Genomic DNA, 17780 nt, shown 5'->3' with positions numbered 1-17780 from the left:
ATCACCAATAAGAAGCCTCCACGTGTAATCAGATTCGAGTGCCCTAATTTACTCGGAATTTGAAAGTTAGTACTGAGTGGAGTAATAGGAGAGAAGCGCCGCCGTACTTTTGACTGCACGAACAATGCTTCAAATCGGAGATAACGAAGTCGACGGTGAGAATATCTCTTCCAGTGAACCGGAAATTCAGTTGTACCGGATCGATTCGATCGAATCAACGGTTATGGTCCGGCAATTACCGTCGCTGGGCATCTCCTTCAAGCTCTGGCTTCCTGCAACAACTCTCGTCACGCTTCTCGATAACTACCGTCGTGACCCAAGCACCAGCCCACTCACTCGCACCTTATCGACATTCCAATCCGAGGGTTCAGATTCTCCTTCTTCACCGCTTAACGTCGTCGAGCTCGGATCTGGAACCGGAATCGTCGGAATCGCGGCGGCTGCGACGCTTGGTGCCAATGTCACGGTGACGGATCTCCCAAACGTGATCGAGAATCTCAGATTCAACGCAGACGCGAACGCTGAAGCCGCGGGTAGATTCGGTGGGAAAGTCCACGTGGCGTCTCTACGTTGGGGTGAAATCGATGACGTGGAAGCTTTGGGTCAAAACGTTGACTTGGTTTTAGCGTCTGACGTGGTTTACCACGAGCATCTTTATGAACCTCTCCTAAAAACGCTGCGTTTTATGCTCTTAGTAGAAGGATCCAAGAGAGTGTTTCTCATGTCTCACCTCAAGAGATGGAAGAAAGAATCGATCTTTTTCAAGAAAGCTCGGAAGCTCTTCGATGTCGATGTTATACACTGTGATGATCCTCAAGAAGGTTCTAGAATCGGAGTTGTTGTTTACCGTTTTGCACCGAAAAATCAAACCTTTAGCAGTGTAAAAGATTCTTCTTTTGTTTGTTAAATAATGGAAATGGAAAGACTTTTGTGAATCAATTCACAAGAAACATTTAAATATGTCTACTTTAACACATATTGAAGCTTCGAACCCGTGACCTTTTTGTAAGCAGAGCACTAGTACTACTAATAAATCAAATCAATTAGGTCATGTCCGTACACAGAGAAGCAAGGTTGAGGAAAGAGAGAGAGAAGAAGAAGAGGAAGAAGAAGATGACTCTGGGACTGATAAACGCGAATCCAGTTGTGCAAGCCAAGAAGGAACGCCTCGTTCGTACACAAGAAGATCAGTATAGAGATGATGGTGTTGATCCTCTTGACATCTATGATATCCTTTTTTTTTTACTATTCTGAGTTTTGGTTTAGTTCAATTTGTTTTGGGGTTTTGCTATTTTTGGGAATCTTTGACGAATATAGGCAAAGTATGTAAGAGACATAAGAGATCCAGAACACCCTTATACCTTGGAGCAGCTAAGTGTTCTCTCTGAAGAATCTGTTACTGTCGATGACAAGCTCGATCGCATCTTGTGAGTTACTACTTACTACTATTTAAACTTCATCCTCACACCGATTTTTAGATATGATCAGAAGAAAGTTTCAATTTTTCTAATGGATTTGTCATATGAATTGGATCCAAATGTTGAGGCCTTTTTTTTTGCTTTAAGATGATCATTTAGTGTCGTGGGTATTTGTGATGTTAACTCAGGATTAAGTTTACACCGACGGTTCAGCATTGCAGTATGGCAACTATAATTGGTCTTTGTCTGAGAGCTAAGCTTAACGAACGTTTGCCACTTCATTATAAGGTCATCTATGCTTTCAAAAAGCTCTTTCACTCTTTTTTCTTCTGATTAAGACAAATTCTCAAAAGGTCTCTCTGGTTATATATGTTTGATTGCTTCTGTGTTTGTTTTACTCATGTTTAGGTTGATATCCTAGTGTCTCCTGGTTCCCACGCCGATGAAGATTCAGGTGAGGCAGTCTATGTTACTAGACCGTCTCTTTCGATATGTTTTCTATAGAGCTTAACAAATGTAGAACTTGCAAAAAGAATGGATGATGGTTTAGTAGTAACTATGAATCTGGTTTTCTGTCTTTGTATTTGACGAAAGTTGATCTCTTTTGCTCTGAACTTTGATACTCATTGGGATCATCTTTTATGTTGTAGTGAATAAACAATTGAATGATAAAGAACGGGTGGCGGCTGCAATGGAGAATCCTAATCTCCGTCAGCTTGTGGATGAGTGTATCTTCTCCGATGAGATATGATCAGATCATTTACTTCTACCCTCTTGTACAGGCTTTCGTATCCTGGGTTGTATAATGCCTTAATGAGACCACTCTTTAGTCTGAGAATACACATTTTACGGTGTTCGAATGTTGCATACTACTCGATAATAATACAGAACCTTTTGTCAATGTAACTGCAGTTTGAGTTACCAACACAGCTATAAAAGAAATTGCGATAAATGGTTTGATCAGGTTCCATCTGTCTTTGACTTGTTATCTGTAACTTAAATATGAATCTATTTCCCAAAGGCTAATTGCTAGAATTGTGCAATTAAACACTACTAAAGCCAATATAGTGTGGTCAACAATGAACCAATCTTGATGTTGTGCAGACTTCTTTGTAAAAGTTGTTCAAAACAGGCAAAACAGGCAATGTAAGAGACAAACTCTTACAAACCCATAGATATTAAGATTCTGACTTAAATATCAATGTCCTGTCTGCATTAGTTACACAGATCCCCCTGTCCTGTTGTTTTTTTTTTTTTTTTTTATTTATCTTGAGGCTACTTTGGTAGTTGGGGTTAAACCGTCAGTTGACTGTTTGTTTCTGTGGACATGTCTTATATTATTCTACTCAACGAGTTAGTTTGATTTTTTAATCAATGGTTAGTTGTTTAACTCTGCAAATGAGTTTTTCATCTAACAAGTGACTCAAATTGTAACATGCATGGAGACTCAGGATAGGGTTTTGATAGAAAGAAGAAGAAATGAATGACTTTGAATTTGATAGCATGATTGACATTGATACATTCATACATATCTTAAATGATATATTGTTGTGTTCCAACGAATTTTCAAAGCATGATTGAAGGCATTTTACATCATCATTATACTATATGCATACAAAAAAATAGTAATAAATATTTTGGGCCACCGTATCTTTGCTATCCGCATTAAAACCATAATTGGTTGAAGAATTTTTAAAGTACTTGTTTTATACTCTAACCAAAGATTAGGTAGAATCATTTATGCATTCACAAGTAGAAGTTAGAGAAAGTAAAACTTGGATGGAAGTTTTAGTATTAAGATTAAGAAATGAGTGCGACTTTGCCTCTTTTCAATGCCCAATTTCTTGAGATCCTGGCTGTTCTGCATCCAAAATATTAAACAATCAATTCCTTTTACAAAAAGCAAAAGACAGAAATATTTATTGCTAAGCTTAAAAGAATTGATCACCAAAAAAAAAACTCGATTCACTTTACTCAAAACCCCAATATAATATTTCCACAATTGCTTCCACTTCCATCGAGAGATTTTGCTTCTTTTTTTCCATTCTTCTGTGAGTTTCTCTAATGGCAAACTCCAAGAAGCAAGCATGGTAAAGAAAAGAACAAAGCAACTCATTTCAGTAGTGTGAAGTGTAAACAAAGACATGTTTCTATGTTTCAAATACTGATAAATTTGGTTCTCTTGGTGCAGGTTCTTTTGCACCACAGGCTTACCAAGTGACATCGAAATCGAAGTTGATGATATAACATTTCATCTTCATAAGGTCTCACAAGATTCATCTTTGTCTCTTCCTTATTCAAACTTAACATAAAACCAAAACTGATATTGTTTTTTTTCTTCAGTTACCTCTGATGTCAAAAAGCAGAAAACTTCACCAGCTAATAACAGAGCAAGAACAGAGTACAGAACAGAGTGAAGTTGATCCTCACATAAAGCTCGAGAATTTTCCGGGAGGTTCAGATATTTTCGAGACGGTGGTAAAGATAAGCTACGGCTTCAAAGTCGACATCTCTGTTTCCACGGCGGTTCCACTACGTTGCGCCGCCGAGTATCTCGAAATGACGGAAGAGTACTCACCGGAGAATCTAATTTCGAAAACAGAGAGGTTTTTCTCCCAGTACGTTTTCACTAACGTACGAGAATCCATCAAAGCGTTGAAATCTTGCGAACCAGTCTCGTCTCTAGCCGAAACACTCGGTTTAACGAAACAGTGTATAGACTCCATCGTCTTCAAAGCTTCCTCAACCGATCCGTCTTCGTTTTTGCTCGGTTGGCCAATAAACAACGGAGGTATCTTCACCGTTGATCAGAAGAAACAGAGCAAAGAATCGAAAACAGAGCTTTGGTTCGAAGATTTAACTGAAATGAGTTTTCCGATCTTCAGACGAGTGATCTTAGCTCTGAAATCGAGAGGTCTGAGTGATGAGATCATAGAGAAATCTTTAATTTCTTACGTCAAGAAACACATTCCCGGAATCTCCCGTTCATCTTATTCTTCTTCCTCCACCTCTGCCACCACCACCATAGCTTCCGAGAATGAACAAAGAGAATTGTTAGAGACTATAATCTCAGATCTTCTTCCGTTAAACAACTCCTCCATCCCAACATCAACGACGAGATCTCTCTTCGGAATATTACGATCTGCGATCATCCTCAACACCTCCGAGAATTGCAGAGCCTTACTGGAGAAAAAGATCGGAACGGATCTTGAAAAAGCTACACTTGATGATTTGCTCATCCCGAGTTACTCGTATCTCAACGACACGTTATACGATATTGATCTTGTGGAGAGACTCTTACGTCGTTATCTCGAAAAGGACGCCGTGTCTTCGCCGTTGAAGGTGGTTGGTAAACTGATGGACGGAGTTCTTGGTGAGATTGCATCGGACGGTAATCTTAAACCGGAGAAGTTTTATAATCTGGCGGTTTTGGTTCCGGTTCAAGCACGGGTTTACGATGATGGACTTTACAGAGCTGTCGATATGTACTTCAAGGTTTTTAAAATAAAAATATTGGTGCTGCCCAGGATCGAACTGGAGACCTTTTAAAATAAAGCAAACGTGATAACCACTACACCACAGCACCTGATGTTTATTTTAATGTTTTTGTTTTATTTATTATTAGGCGCATCCGTGGATATCGGAGGCAGAGAAGGAGAAGATTTGTAGTGTAATGGACTGCCGAAAACTAACTGTCGAAGGATGCACACACGCGGCACAAAACGAGCGTTTGCCACTACGAGCCGTCGTACAAGTCTTGTTTCTAGAGCAGTTACAGCTCCGACAAGTAATCACCGGGACGTTATTAATGACGGAGGAAGAAGAAGGAGAAGTGGTGGAGTTTGGGAGATGGAAGAAGACGGTTAAGGAGAATGAGATGCTTCGTTTGGATATGGATACGATGAGGACACGAGTGAACCAACTAGAGAGAGAGTACTCGCACTTGAAGAAAGTCATCATCGGTGAGATGAATAAGGAAAGTTCATCGGAGGAGAAGAACGATAGGGAGCGGAAATGGTCACTCGGGAAGAGGTTGGGATGCAAATTTACGACTCAGGTATGTGATTCGCATGAGGCAACGTTGGTTGATCGAAGATCAAGACGACGTTCTTTAAGCTAGTACGTAAATTGTATTTTTCTTCAAAACATTTCCTTAAAAAGATGATTAAATGAAACTATTAAAGTACATTATTTTACACTGTGTATTTGTAGGATGTTTCAACGTGTTGCAAGTAGAGAGTAGTGTTTCGATATTACATATAACGATGTTTTGTTCATCATAGATATGGTTCGATATCGACGCGGAAAAATTGATATATTCTTTGGATAATATATATAGTGTACTGTGTTGCAATTGCTCTCTTTTGAACTATCTTTGGAATTGAGTTAGGGTCCAACACTGATATGCTGCTACTAAAACTATATATATATATGTTATAGATCAATCTGTTTAACAAAAAAAAAAAAAAATGTTATAGATCAATCTAAAATCAAATTGGTCATCATTGAGAGTAAATCAATTAAAAAATATGTTGATAACATTGTAATAAAATATAAGAATTTTTTTTTGGTTTAATTATATAAAATCGGCGTATTGTTATTAGCTGAATTTATGTTTTTGACTACCAGTATCACTACAAGAAATATAAACTTCGGTAGCAGACCTTTGTAGCACAAATTTACGAATTGCTATTAAAAGTACCAAAATCGGATGCCAAGTATTTCGTAGCATTATATTAACGCTAGTATATATTTTCATTAAGCGGGAACATAAAAATCAGTATTATAGTCGGGAATGTGTATTTTGGAGGCAAAATAATTGGTTTTTTTCCCCAAACAAAAAAAGTCTCGATTTTAGCTATGACCAAAAATTAAAGATTGTCTTTTACACTTAGCCAAAAAAACAAAAAAATCCAGAAAACAAAAAGCTTTTCAGTTTCTCTAAAATTTTCTCAGATCTCTTATCTATATCTCAAAGTTTTTGATTCCTATCCTGAAATTTCAATACCCATTCCATGAAATCTCGATTCTCATTGACAAGATCTCGATTCTCAGCACCCAAATCTCCCACAGTCTCTGTGTAGCTATCTCTGTTATCTCTGTCTCTCTTTCCGGTATCCATCGCTTTATCTTCATCGCTCTCTATCTCTGTCACTCTCTATCTCCGTCGCTCTCTGTCTCAGTTTCTCTCTGCCTCAGTCTCTCTCTGCCTTAGTCTCTCTCCGCCTCTGTCTCTGTCTCAATAGCTCAGCCGATCTCAGTAGATTCGAACCCAGCTGATCTCATCCACCTGAAAGGTATAAAGCATTCAATTAATGTATTTCAGTTCTTTACTATGTACTCTGATTTAAATTTTGACCATTATATGTACTCTGATTTAAATTTCGACCGATTTAAATTTTGTCAGGTAATCACATCTCATCAGTCAGATCTTCTGCCTGCATCATCTGCCTGTTTGCATCAGAACACAGAGGCTAGTTCTCACAATGAAACTGATATTTGATGCATTTGTTTACAAGTTGAATGAATTGGTTGTTTGATATTTCGTTTTAATAAACTGTTGCTGAATGTGTGAATATGTTTGTTTGGTGTTTGTTTGGTATTTGTTTGGTGGTTGTGTTATTCTTATGTGTTTGTTTTGTTTTCTTTATGGGTAAGGACATAAAATGGTTATGGAAAAGACATGGGTTCATCTTAACAGGTATGTGAAAACGTTTTGTATAGTTGAGTTTATTGGTTTAATTGATATGTTAAAGATTTTTTAAAGTTTGTAATTCGTTTTTTTCTTTTGTTTTTTTTGCTTTTACTTTACTTCATTGCAGAACCGATCCTGGTTATGAGAAAGGTGCTTGGGATTTTGTGAGGTCTGTGGCTGCAGGTTTAGGAGACAATGCAATGATTATTTTCCCGTGTATTGACTGTCACAACGTATATCGCCACTCAGCCGCTGATATTGTTGATCATCTTGTAACAAGGGGAATGGATTGGAGTTACAAGTCAAGGGAGGACTGGTTTCATCATGGGGAAGTGAAATCAGGGACTGAGTGTAGAAAGAACACAAGCCAGTGGAACGAAGAGATCTTAGGTTTGTTCAAAGCTGCTGAGTTTATGGATGAAGAGCTGGTTAGTCAGGGTGATTTAATTGATGCTGCTGATGGGGATGATAAGGTAGAAGATGAGTTCTTAGCCAAGCTAGCTGATGCAGAAACACCACTGTATCCAGGTTGCACAAACTACAGCAAACTATCTGCGATTGTTTCACTCTTTAGGTTAAAGACTCAGAGTGGTTGGTCTGACAGAAGTTTTGATAGTCTACTTGAGACTTTAAAACAAATGCTACCCAAGGATAATGTATTGCACACATTCTTGTATGAGGTGAAGAAATTCTTCAAATCTTTTGATATGGGTTATGAGAAGATACACGCTTGTGTAAATGACTGTTGTCTATTTAGAAATCAATACGAGGAGCTCGACAGTTGTCCTAAATGCAGTTCTTCGCGATGGAAGATTAACAAGCGAACTGGTGAGGTGAAGAAAGGTACTCCACAGAAAGTACTTAGGTGCATGGCCTGTTTTGCTAGTCAATTACAACATGCCACCTGACAAGTGTATGAAAGAGGAGAACATCATGTTGACATTGCTGATTCCTGGACCAACTCAACCTGGAAACAATATAGATGTGTATTTAAAACCTCTTATAGAGGATCTAAACCATCTGTGGGAGAAGGGAGAGGTAATGTATGATACATTCAGTCGCACTACATTCACCTTAAGAGCATTGCTTATGTGGACCATACAGGATTTTCCAGCATATGAAAATCTAGCAGGCTGCAAATTTAAAGGCATAATGGGTTGTCATGTTTGCGGGAAGCACACAGATAGTTTTTGGTTGATTAATTATAGAAAGCACGTGTATATGTCTCACCGGAAGTCTCTGTCACCCACCCATGTTTATAGACGAAAGAAATCATGGTTTGATGGTAAAGCTGAGCATGGAAGAAAAGGTAGGATTCTGACTGGTCACAACATTTATCAAATACTCAAAAAAATACAAGAATGATTTGGGAATGTAAAAGTAAATGGAAGAAAGAGGAAGATGCAAGATCGTGATGGATCAGCCTCTGATACTGATGATGAATCCAATGAATCAGAAGAAGAGGAAGACCAAGTAGATGAAGAGGAGCTATCGAGATGGAAAAAGCGGTCAATCTTCTTCAAGTTAGATTATTGGAAGGTATGATTTATATATTAGGTTTGTTATTCTACTATATATTCAGATTTGCTATATTTTTGAAAATAAATGTATTTAACATTCTCTTTATTATCTGTTTTTATGTTGTCTAGGAAATGTCGGTGAGGCATAACTTAGATGTGATGCACGTGGAGAGAAATGTTGTTGCTAGCCTTGTCTCTACAATGCTGCATTCTGTGAAATCAAAGGATGGTGTTAATGCTCGAAAAGATATGCAACTGCTTGGTATTCGAAATGATTTACATCCCCAAGCACGTGGAAAAAGAACCTACCTTCCTCCAGGTCCTTGGTCTTTGTCCAAAATAGAGAAGAAAGTATTTTGTAAGCGATTATCTAACTTCAGAGGACCAGATGGCTACTACTCAAATATTTCCAGATGTGTTAAGATAGAAGATTGTACGGTTAAGGGTCTTAAATCACATGATTATCACGTGTTGATGCAACAACTTCTTCCGGTTGCAATCAGAGGTAGGCTGAAATCTTTTAGATAGAACTCTTGTATAATTAACTGTTAATTTTTTAATCTTCAATGTTATTTATTTAAAGATTTGTTACCTAAAGGTGTTAGGATAGCTATTGGACGCTTATGCGCTTTCTTCAACAAACTGTGTCAGCGTGTTATTGACAGAGAGGCAATTTCTGTAATGGAGCATGAAGTTGTGGAAACTATCTGCATGTTTGAGAGGTTCTTTCCTCCAAGTTTCTTTGACATAATGGTGCAGTTAACAGTCCACTTAGGCAGAGAAGCTCAGTTATGTGGACCAGTTCATTTTCGTTGGATGTACCTATTTGAAAGGTACAATCTAATAACTTATAAAGTTATGCCATTTACAATATACTTTACGCTTACATGTTACAAGTATTTATATGCAGGTACATGAAAGTTCTGAAAGACTTTGTAAGAAACATGGCAAGACCAGAGGGTTGTATTGCTGAGTCATATCTCGCTGAGGAGTGCATGCGGTTCTGCAGTGATTTCTTGAAAAAGACAACAAATGCTGATGAGAAAATGGAAAGAAATGCTGATTATGAGAATTGCTCTATATTGGAGGGTCGTCCTATATCAGCACCTACTTCATGTACTCTTACTGAGAATGAGAAGAACATAGCACATATTGCTGTCATTCATAATATGGCTCTGATTGATCCTTATGTGGAGTAAGTTCTTCTACATTCTCTTTTATAATATTGCTGTATTTACATTTACTCAATGTTAACGTTTTTTTTTTTCAATTTTAGCATGCATCTACAACATCTACAAGATTCTAGTGAAAGATGTAGACGTGATTCGATATTTTTATGGAGAACACATTTTCAGAAATTTGCATCTTGGTTAAAAGAACAGGTATGTTGACTATTTTTTTGTTTTTTTTGGTTGATCATCTATTATTTTACAATATAGTGAATGATACTTGACAATTTTTATAAACTATACCTATGACTTCTGAACATGAAAATACACTTAAGTGGTTAGCATATGGTCCTCGTCTATGCGCAAGGACTTACACGGGTTACATAGTCAATGGCAATCGGTTTCATACAGTTTCGGTTGATAGGCAAACTCAAAACTGTGGTGTGTTGCATGAGGCCACAACAATGTGTATAGCTAGTGCAAAAGACAATTCTCCAATGGTTGATGTTGTGTCTTACTAAGACAGAGTGGTGGATATTATACTGCTTGATTACAATGTCTTCTACATTCCTATATTCAAGTGCCAATGGGCAAATATAGGTAATGGAGTAAAGAAAGAAGAAGGATTCACACTTGTCAACCTTAACCAAAGTCAAGCTTCCTTTGCAAGAGACCCATACATACTAGCATCTCAAGCACATCAAGTTTTTTATTCAAGGGTAGATGATTCATCAAGTTGGTATGTAGCTATGAGAGGTTCTAAAAGAAGATACAGTGCAGAGGATGATGAATCTGAAGATGCAGACGTTGGACCATTGCCTGTGTTAGTAGACATGGATGAAGATGACCTGGTTGATGAAGCTAGGAATGCCCGAGCTGACTGTGAAGGGATTTATGTGTGAAATTATACTATATGTGACTGTTTTTTTGTATCTATGATTGTTTAAAATGTGTGTTTTATGTGAATGTGATTGTTTTCTACATAAGTTTATATCTGTTTTGATAAACAAGTGTTTTGTGTTGTTTCAGGTGAACTAAGATGGTCAATTATCAGCGAAAAAGGCGTACACAAAAAAAGAAGAGATTGGCGAGTTAACTGAGAAGCAGTTGGAAACTCAAGGATTGGTAGAGAAGCAGATTGAACTCAGAATTTGGATAATGAAGTGGATAATGATTTACAAGATGATGACACTTCTCAAAATCAGCCGACAGATGAACTTAATGATGCAGCTGTTATACAAGATGATGCATCTGCTATACAAGATGATGTTGTTATACAAGATGATGCAGCTATAGAAGATGATGCTGCTGAGCATGATGATGCTCTGAATGTTGCTAAAAATGTTGATGAACCAAAGCGTAAAAGGAAGCGAAGACCAACGAAGATGAAAAACATCGCCAAGGATCCAAATGAAAATATTCACGTTGAGTATGCTATCATGGGAGAACCTTGTGGTCCAGGATCAATAGCTTTTGCATCATATTTAGGTACAATAGTACGGGAACATGTTCCTTTCACAATCCCGGATTGGAGGAAAGTAAGTGAAGATACCAAAACTGTTTTATGGAAATCTATTGAGGTATTCTTTTAATTACTGAAATAGTTGCTTCTTTTAATTATAATTGCTTTGTGTATAGTAATTATTCATTTGAATGCAGGCAAGGTTTGATCTTGACCAACCTTGGAAGAAAACTGCTGTATTTGGTCAGATGAGAGATCTATGGAGATCCGCCAAATCACGCCTTGTTACAGCGGTCAGACGAGCTGATAACATTAAAGATAGAATGGGTTTGCGACCACCTAATATAACTGTTCTAGAATGGCGTAAGTTTGTCAAAGAGAAGACTAGTAAAGCATTTAAGGTAATAAGTGATTCAGCTAAGATGAAAAGAAAGAAGCAGATTCCTCATTGTTGTGGCCATAAAGGAATGGTCAGATTGAGAGAAGATTTAATCCAGAAAAGCTCAGACCCATCCCAGGTGACAAGAGCAAAAGTGTGGTTCGATTCACGTACTAAGAAGGATGGTACTCCTGTAAATGTCGATGCGGCTAAAAAGATTGTATGTTATGTTTATTATTCTTATATTACTTTATATATTAGAGATCATAATTGGTTGATGTACATTACTTTGGTATTTGTATGCAGAGAAAGGCAGCCGAGATAGGTATGGAAGGTACTCAGGATTCAGCTACAACAAATCCAAAGGAGGATATACTTAGTCAAATTTTGGGACCTGATAATCCGGGAAGACTGCGGGCAATGGGCAGAGGCATGAGCTTGACCAAACTTTCTTGTTTCCAAGTTAACATCAGCTCTATGGCTGCAATGGAAGCAAATCAGGTTCAAATGAAGAAAAAAAATTCAGGACTTAGAGCAAATTATTGAAAAACTTTATGATCAGGTTAGTATACTATATACAAATTGTTTCCTGATATAATATTTACTAAGTTATATTGTATGTTGATATGTTTCTGGAATTGCAGAGACAAGAGGGTGATGTTGGTGAAAACTCTATACATAGGAGTGTAAATACCAGAACACTTCCTAAGTGTAATTTGGTTGATTGGACTTCTTCTGATGATAATGTTGCAGAGGGTCGTATTGTTTCTTATGAATCTGATGAATTAGTACATGGGATACCTTTAGGGCCTAATGCAGTTAAGGTTTTAATTGAATCTGCTACCAAGCCAGAAGCTCCACTATGGAGACCTATACATGAAATGTCTACTATTGAGGATGTAGTTGGAGAAATGATTGCATGGGATGTGGATTTATGTATTGTTCCAGGTGAAGGTGGCATTGCAGAAGACATTGCACCTAAGATTAAGTATCTTTTATTGATTGTTTTTGTATGTAGATTACACTTCCTGAAATAATCATTCTTACTGTATTGTACCTTTTTTCCACAGAGCCCTATCACAAGTTCAAAAAACAGATGCAAACTCAAGGCTTTGGGTAGAAATGATGAAGTTGTAGCTAAAGACAGATGGCAGTCTCGAGAACCGAAAGCGTTGGTAAATGGATTTCCAATTGGTCCAAATGCATTCAAAGTTTATGTGGATTCGGTTTTAAACACAAGTGCATGGCTATGGAGGCCTACAGTCGAGATGAGAACTTTGCAGGATTCTTTAAACTGTTTTATATCATGGCCTGCAAATAGAGTTGTGATTGAGAACACATCGAATGAATCCCCTGTTATTGAGAAATCTACATCTAAGGGAGGAAGCATAAGATCTCATAATGAGATGTCCCCTGTAATTGCTAAATCTCTGAATCTTCTTGTATCTTCGACTAACTCAGCAAGTCCAAGTTATCAGGAGGACAAGTCTCCAGAAACCCCAAAAGCTCCTTTGAAGAAACCTTTATTCAAAACAAAACCATCTATGACAGGGGCATCTCCTCGTCAGAAATCACAGGTACATAATTGGTTGTGGTTGTTCTTGTTGTATGGATTTATTTTTTGCTAGTTGCTGCTTTCTGAAATTATTTTTTGCTGGTTGTTCTTGAAGCGTCTCGCCAACAAAGAAAATCAAAAATGCAAGTTGATGGATATATCCAGAAAGAATCGCGTTGTTGCTGAAGGACGTTGGTCGTCTAGTGATCCTGATCAACAGGTACATCACGTTAAGTTGGGGCCTAATGCTTGTCGAGTATGGGTGGATGTTGTGATTGTTAAAGATGCTGCAGTTTGGAGGCAAACTCCTGAAATCAAATATATGGAAGATGCACATGGATCTTGTCTTGCCTGGCCAGAAGATAAAATTGTAATGGTGGGTATATACTTTAATTTTACATGTGTGCAAAATATGATGACAATAACAACTACTGACTATTTTTTTTTTTTTCAGCAGGAATGGATGAGGACAAGTGATGTTTCCCAGTGGGGAACATGTTTTGTAGTTTAAAGACATGAGTACTTTGTGTTGTTTTGTGTCATACACTGGTCTTTGTCCCTTTGTTTTTATTTTTGGATAATAAGGTTGAATCAGAATTTATATGTTTGAGATATTAATTTAAATGGGACAAGTTATTTAATTTTTCTTTTTAACATGTTTGAAATTTATTTAAAAATATATATAGAAAGATAATAGGCCAAATTGGTTGTTCAAAAAATAAAATAATAATAATAATAATAATAATAATAAGCCAATTTTAAAAACGTTAGTTATATTATTAGCTACGGGCAATAATTTGGATATATACAAAATTAACATCAATAGATAAATAAACCAAATAGTTTTGAAAAAATTAAGAAAATAAGATAAACAAATATTAACAATAAATAAATATTGATGAAACAATTATGAATTATTAATATTAATTAACATTAAAAAGAAATATTTATATCATATATATAGTAATATAAGATATAAACCTCAAACCCTATACCCTAAATCTCTTAGTTGAAAGCATTATACACCAATATATGAAACATGAAATTAACAATGTAAAATATAATTTTATGTATATTTGTACATAATTATGAATTATTAATATTAGTTAGCATTATATATAAATATTTAAATCATATAGTAATATAAGATATAAACCCCAAACCCTATACCCTAAACCTTATACCCTAAATCTCTTAGTTGAAAGCATTCTACACAAATTAACAATGTAAAAATATAATTTTCAATTTTAAATTTTAAATTTTAAATTAAACTAGCTTTACCATTTGAAACTTTAATTTTTATTTAATTGTTACACCATATTCCAAAATTAATACAAAGAAAAATAACAAAATACTATACTAATAACATACAAATCGTGAAACAATTATCTCATTGGCTAATTGATTAAGGTGTGGATCACTAAATTATTCATATCTACCGTTGATTAGAATAAATCTAACGGTCATTAATCAGCTTTTTTTTTTATTAACTTTTCATCATCTCGATATCTACTTTTCTCCAAGGAAACCTAATAAACTCTCAATCTGGAAGCTTCTTTCACCATCTTCAAACACCAAAAAAAACACAGATTGAATCTAAAAAGGAACTCATATCATCTCTTTCACCATCGATGAATCTAAAGGTTTTATTTTCTCTTTCTATTGCTTGTTTCTCGAATCTTCTGATTTTTTGTTTCAAAAAGAAATCTGGATTTTCATTTATTGTTTGATGAAGTAGATCTGAGTATTACGACATTATATTAGTTACTGCTTCAACTTGGAATTAGGTTTTTTGGAGATATTCAATAAAATCCAACACTGATAGTCATTATTATTAGATTTAAGAAATATAAAAACAGGTTTTTGTTAATATTTTGACTGTTGAGATTGTTTATGGTGTTTTGCAGATTCTTGTTGACAGATCTATTCATTTTCAGGTTTCAGATCTAGATATCACAGGTTCGTCATTCAATCAAAGGTTGTATTCTTTTATATTGAATTATCTTATTTTCTTTTGATTGTTATGGTTGTTGATTAAAAATAAACATATCTAAACAATATCATATATGGTACTGCAGAAATTGTTACTTAAATGGAAGGTAAAGGACTCATATGCGGCCTCTCCGCTAAGAACGTTGTACCAACACTCAGACAACATACACAACAACAAGCAATCAACGATCAACAAACTGATGCGGATGATGAACTGAAGAAGATAACAAAGCTAGAGTTTAGAAGGTCTTGTGCTCACCTAGGCTACTTAATACGCATCAAACTAGAGGAAGAAGACATTGATCCACTATACAAGCAAGTTTGGAGAAACATTGTGGAGGATACACGCAACAACACTGGTAAGAAACGCCCAAAAGTAGAGAAATGAGAGCCCTCAAACCGCAAGACTCTTTGAATAATAATGGCATGGTAACCACTCTTAGAGCGATTTCATGTTTTTTTTAGTTCATTTGATGTTTACATTTTGTTAAGTTAACTTTATGTAATATGATTGTTTTTATGAGTCATTGTCTTTCATAAATTAAAGCTAATTGCATTTTGTGCAATTCAATGTTTCAAATAACAAATTATTATGCAACTCAATATATATACAATATAGGTTAAATATAGATCCAAATTGCAATATAAACAGAATTTTCTCAGTGTCATGATAAATATTACATAGTACAAAATAAAAGCCAAGAAATCTTATATTATAGCACGAGAAAAATGCTGAAATACATTATTAAACCGCAATTGATAAATGTTATTGTAAATGATGGTATCGCAAGGTATAGTAGCCATTAAAACTACACAATAGCAAAAGGAAACCGCTATATAACACTTTCCCATAGCAAGTATTTTGTGCTACTATAGTGTTAAATTCGAGAACCATAATATCAGGAAACAACATCCACCAGCACATATAATGTGTTATCATTACAAGTTACATATCACGAAATGTTTGCTATAAAAACAAACATAATAGAACAAACTAAGAGCTAGTTAATCATATATATAAAAATAAGGTTTTGGTCTCTCCTTATTGGTTGATTTTCATTTAATACTTTTAATTTTTTTTTATTTTTTTATTTGCTTTCTAATTGCTTTAAACAATATTTAAGACCCAATAAATACAATACATTTAACTCAAACATTAACATAAAATTATAACTGAAAATAAAATAAATTATGCATTAATCATATTCTACCACTCAATTTTATTCAAATACAATAAATTATTATTGTAACTCCATAATTCTAAATGTAACTTCCTTCATTTCTTATCATATAAATAAGCATTCTCTCAATCTCTCATTCTCTAATATTGGCATTCTTTTACTATCTCATTTTCACATTCTCTCATTCTCTTCTACAATACCTCAAATCATTTTTCGTTTTTTATTTTATTTTTGATTTCTTATTTTGTTGTATGGGTTGTAAAAAACAAATGAAATATCATTGTAAATTTTTTAATGCTAAAATTTTAATTTTAGAGACTACATGATATATATTTTACATTGTTCTTATTTTAAAAGATTCATCTCCATTATCTAATTTGGATTATTATCTTATAAGTAATCATTCTCTCCTCCTCTCCCACCAATATAAAATGTTGTTATATCTCATATGTGTTGTAAGAGTTTGATTCTATATTTTAATTTAGAAAGTATTATATATATATATATATTTTACATTGTTCTATTTTTTAAAGATTCATCTCCATTATCTAATTTGGATTACCATCTTATAGTAATCATTCTCTCCTCCTCTTCCACCAATATCAAATGTTGTTATATCTCATATATGTTGTAACTTATAAGAGTTTGATTCTATATTTTAATTTAGAAAGTATTATATATATTTAACATTGTTTTCAATTTTTATTTTATATATATATAAAAAAAATATTTCTTTTATATTTCTTGCCTTTCTAATCTATTCATATTTATTTTTAAAATTTGCATAGTTAAATTTAAATTCACATATATTGGTTTTAACAAAAAAATCAACTTTATTTTAGAATTAGATGTTCCTATTCATTTTTAAACGATCAATGTGTAACATAATATATATAAGCATTTTGTCTTGCGATCACAAGTTCCATTTCCATTGCTTAACTCCATGGTTAAACTATAATATATGTTGTCCTATTTGTAAGAACAACAACATACTTATTTAATATATTTAAAAGAGCAGATGATTAATCGAAATAAACATTTCTCCAAATTTTATAATTCTATCAGTGTGAGTTTACTTATTACTTTGAAAAACCTTTACATTGAAGTTCATAAAATCATATAAGAAAACTAAAATACTATGTCACTTCAAATTTGGAAGGAAACACTTGGTATTCCTTTTTAAAAAGGTCAAGACACATATAAAAATGTATTAATATTTAACTCACTTTAAAGGCATAAAGGTCATTTAACTCAAAATAATTTCTATCCAATAATTCCATACATTCCTCCCACAAATAATAAATATATATATATATATGTTCAAGATTATATTTAAATATTACAGAATTTTTTAGTTAGCTAAACTTATAGTCACATATATACAATATATATACATAAGAATTCATATT

General features: G+C 34.7%; 4 protein-coding genes, 1 long non-coding RNA gene and 2 pseudogenes across 9 annotated transcripts; all 7 read left to right on the top strand.

Annotated features, from left to right (window-relative positions):
• The first annotated feature begins 124 nt into the window (after positions 1-124).
• Positions 125-952, top strand: LOC104780912 (uncharacterized). The gene has a single exon (XM_010505457.2). The coding sequence runs from the start codon at positions 125-127 to the stop codon at positions 905-907; it is 783 nt and encodes a 260-aa protein (XP_010503759.2). The 3' UTR covers positions 908-952.
• Positions 953-956: 4 nt separating this feature from the next.
• On the top strand, positions 957-2319 carry LOC104780911 (protein AE7-like 1). The gene is made up of 5 exons (XM_087510484.1): positions 957-1229; positions 1323-1427; positions 1607-1706; positions 1827-1872; positions 2069-2319. Exons 1-5 carry the CDS (start codon positions 1051-1053, stop codon positions 2167-2169), a joined length of 531 nt encoding a protein of 176 aa, XP_087366610.1. The 5' UTR covers positions 957-1050; the 3' UTR covers positions 2170-2319.
• Positions 2320-3249: 930 nt separating this feature from the next.
• LOC104780910 (BTB/POZ domain-containing protein At3g50840-like) lies at positions 3250-5772 on the top strand. Of its 2 annotated transcripts, XM_087510483.1 has the most exons (5): positions 3359-3508; positions 3610-3682; positions 3762-4913; positions 5044-5537; positions 5631-5772. In XM_087510483.1, coding segments are annotated over exons 1-5 (1746 nt in total). In that variant the 5' UTR covers positions 3359-3482; the 3' UTR covers positions 5632-5772. The 2 variants fall into 2 exon arrangements, with proteins under 2 accessions (XP_010503757.2, XP_087366609.1); XM_010505455.3 differs by having other exon boundaries at positions 3250-3508; positions 5044-5695.
• A 567-nt stretch (positions 5773-6339) lies between these two features.
• On the top strand, positions 6340-8037 carry LOC147946071 (uncharacterized). Its single transcript, XM_087510482.1, has 3 exons — positions 6340-6715; positions 6826-7119; positions 7241-8037. The coding sequence occupies exons 2-3, from the start codon at positions 7085-7087 to the stop codon at positions 8019-8021; spliced, it is 816 nt and encodes a 271-aa protein (XP_087366608.1). The 5' UTR covers positions 6340-6715; positions 6826-7084; the 3' UTR covers positions 8022-8037.
• Positions 8038-8497: 460 nt separating this feature from the next.
• On the top strand, positions 8498-10704 carry LOC147946070 (uncharacterized; annotated as a pseudogene). The gene is made up of 6 exons (XR_015596981.1): positions 8498-8652; positions 8763-9138; positions 9232-9466; positions 9544-9828; positions 9910-10015; positions 10102-10704. The product of XR_015596981.1 is annotated as an uncharacterized LOC147946070 (transcript).
• A 137-nt stretch (positions 10705-10841) lies between these two features.
• On the top strand, positions 10842-13847 carry LOC147946069 (uncharacterized; annotated as a pseudogene). The gene is made up of 7 exons (XR_015596318.1): positions 10842-10889; positions 10951-11382; positions 11462-11863; positions 11950-12205; positions 12288-13220; positions 13314-13574; positions 13656-13847. The product of XR_015596318.1 is annotated as an uncharacterized LOC147946069 (transcript).
• Positions 13848-14710: 863 nt separating this feature from the next.
• LOC109132600 (uncharacterized) lies at positions 14711-15756 on the top strand. Of its 2 annotated transcripts, none has more exons than XR_015596174.1 (3): positions 14711-14841; positions 15106-15157; positions 15277-15756. It is a non-coding gene; the product is annotated as an uncharacterized LOC109132600 (long non-coding RNA). The 2 variants fall into 2 exon arrangements; XR_002037616.2 differs by having other exon boundaries at positions 15106-15176.
• Positions 15757-17780: the final 2024 nt, after the last annotated feature.

The sequence above is a fragment of the Camelina sativa genome, chromosome 4 (genome assembly GCF_030686135.1).
Source record: "Camelina sativa cultivar CO46 ecotype springtype chromosome 4, ASM3068613v1".
Classification (NCBI taxonomy): domain Eukaryota; kingdom Viridiplantae; phylum Streptophyta; class Magnoliopsida; order Brassicales; family Brassicaceae; genus Camelina; species Camelina sativa.
The sequence above is the reverse complement of the archived record's forward strand: the minus strand, read 5'-3'. Positions and strand labels throughout refer to the sequence as shown.

What these genes read in the sequence shown, in the direction of transcription:
- LOC104780911 (XM_087510484.1), top strand. Translation starts at nt 1,051, where the DNA reads ATGTCCGTACACAGAGAAGCAAGGTTGAGGAAAGAGAGAGAGAAGAAG. An exon ending in GTTTGCCACTTCATTATAAG is followed by an intron (nt 1,707 to 1,826) that starts GTCATCTATGCT and finishes ACTCATGTTTAG; the next exon opens with GTTGATATCCTAGTGTCTCC. An exon ending in CCACGCCGATGAAGATTCAG is followed by an intron (nt 1,873 to 2,068) that starts GTGAGGCAGTCT and finishes TTTATGTTGTAG; the next exon opens with TGAATAAACAATTGAATGAT.
- LOC104780912 (XM_010505457.2), top strand. Translation starts at nt 125, where the DNA reads ATGCTTCAAATCGGAGATAACGAAGTCGACGGTGAGAATATCTCTTCC.
- LOC147946071 (XM_087510482.1), top strand. Translation starts at nt 7,085, where the DNA reads ATGGTTATGGAAAAGACATGGGTTCATCTTAACAG. An exon ending in ACATGGGTTCATCTTAACAG is followed by an intron (nt 7,120 to 7,240) that starts GTATGTGAAAAC and finishes ACTTCATTGCAG; the next exon opens with AACCGATCCTGGTTATGAGA.
- LOC104780910 (XM_087510483.1), top strand. Translation starts at nt 3,483, where the DNA reads ATGGCAAACTCCAAGAAGCAAGCATG. An exon ending in AACTCCAAGAAGCAAGCATG is followed by an intron (nt 3,509 to 3,609) that starts GTAAAGAAAAGA and finishes CTCTTGGTGCAG; the next exon opens with GTTCTTTTGCACCACAGGCT. An exon ending in TAACATTTCATCTTCATAAG is followed by an intron (nt 3,683 to 3,761) that starts GTCTCACAAGAT and finishes TTTTTTCTTCAG; the next exon opens with TTACCTCTGATGTCAAAAAG.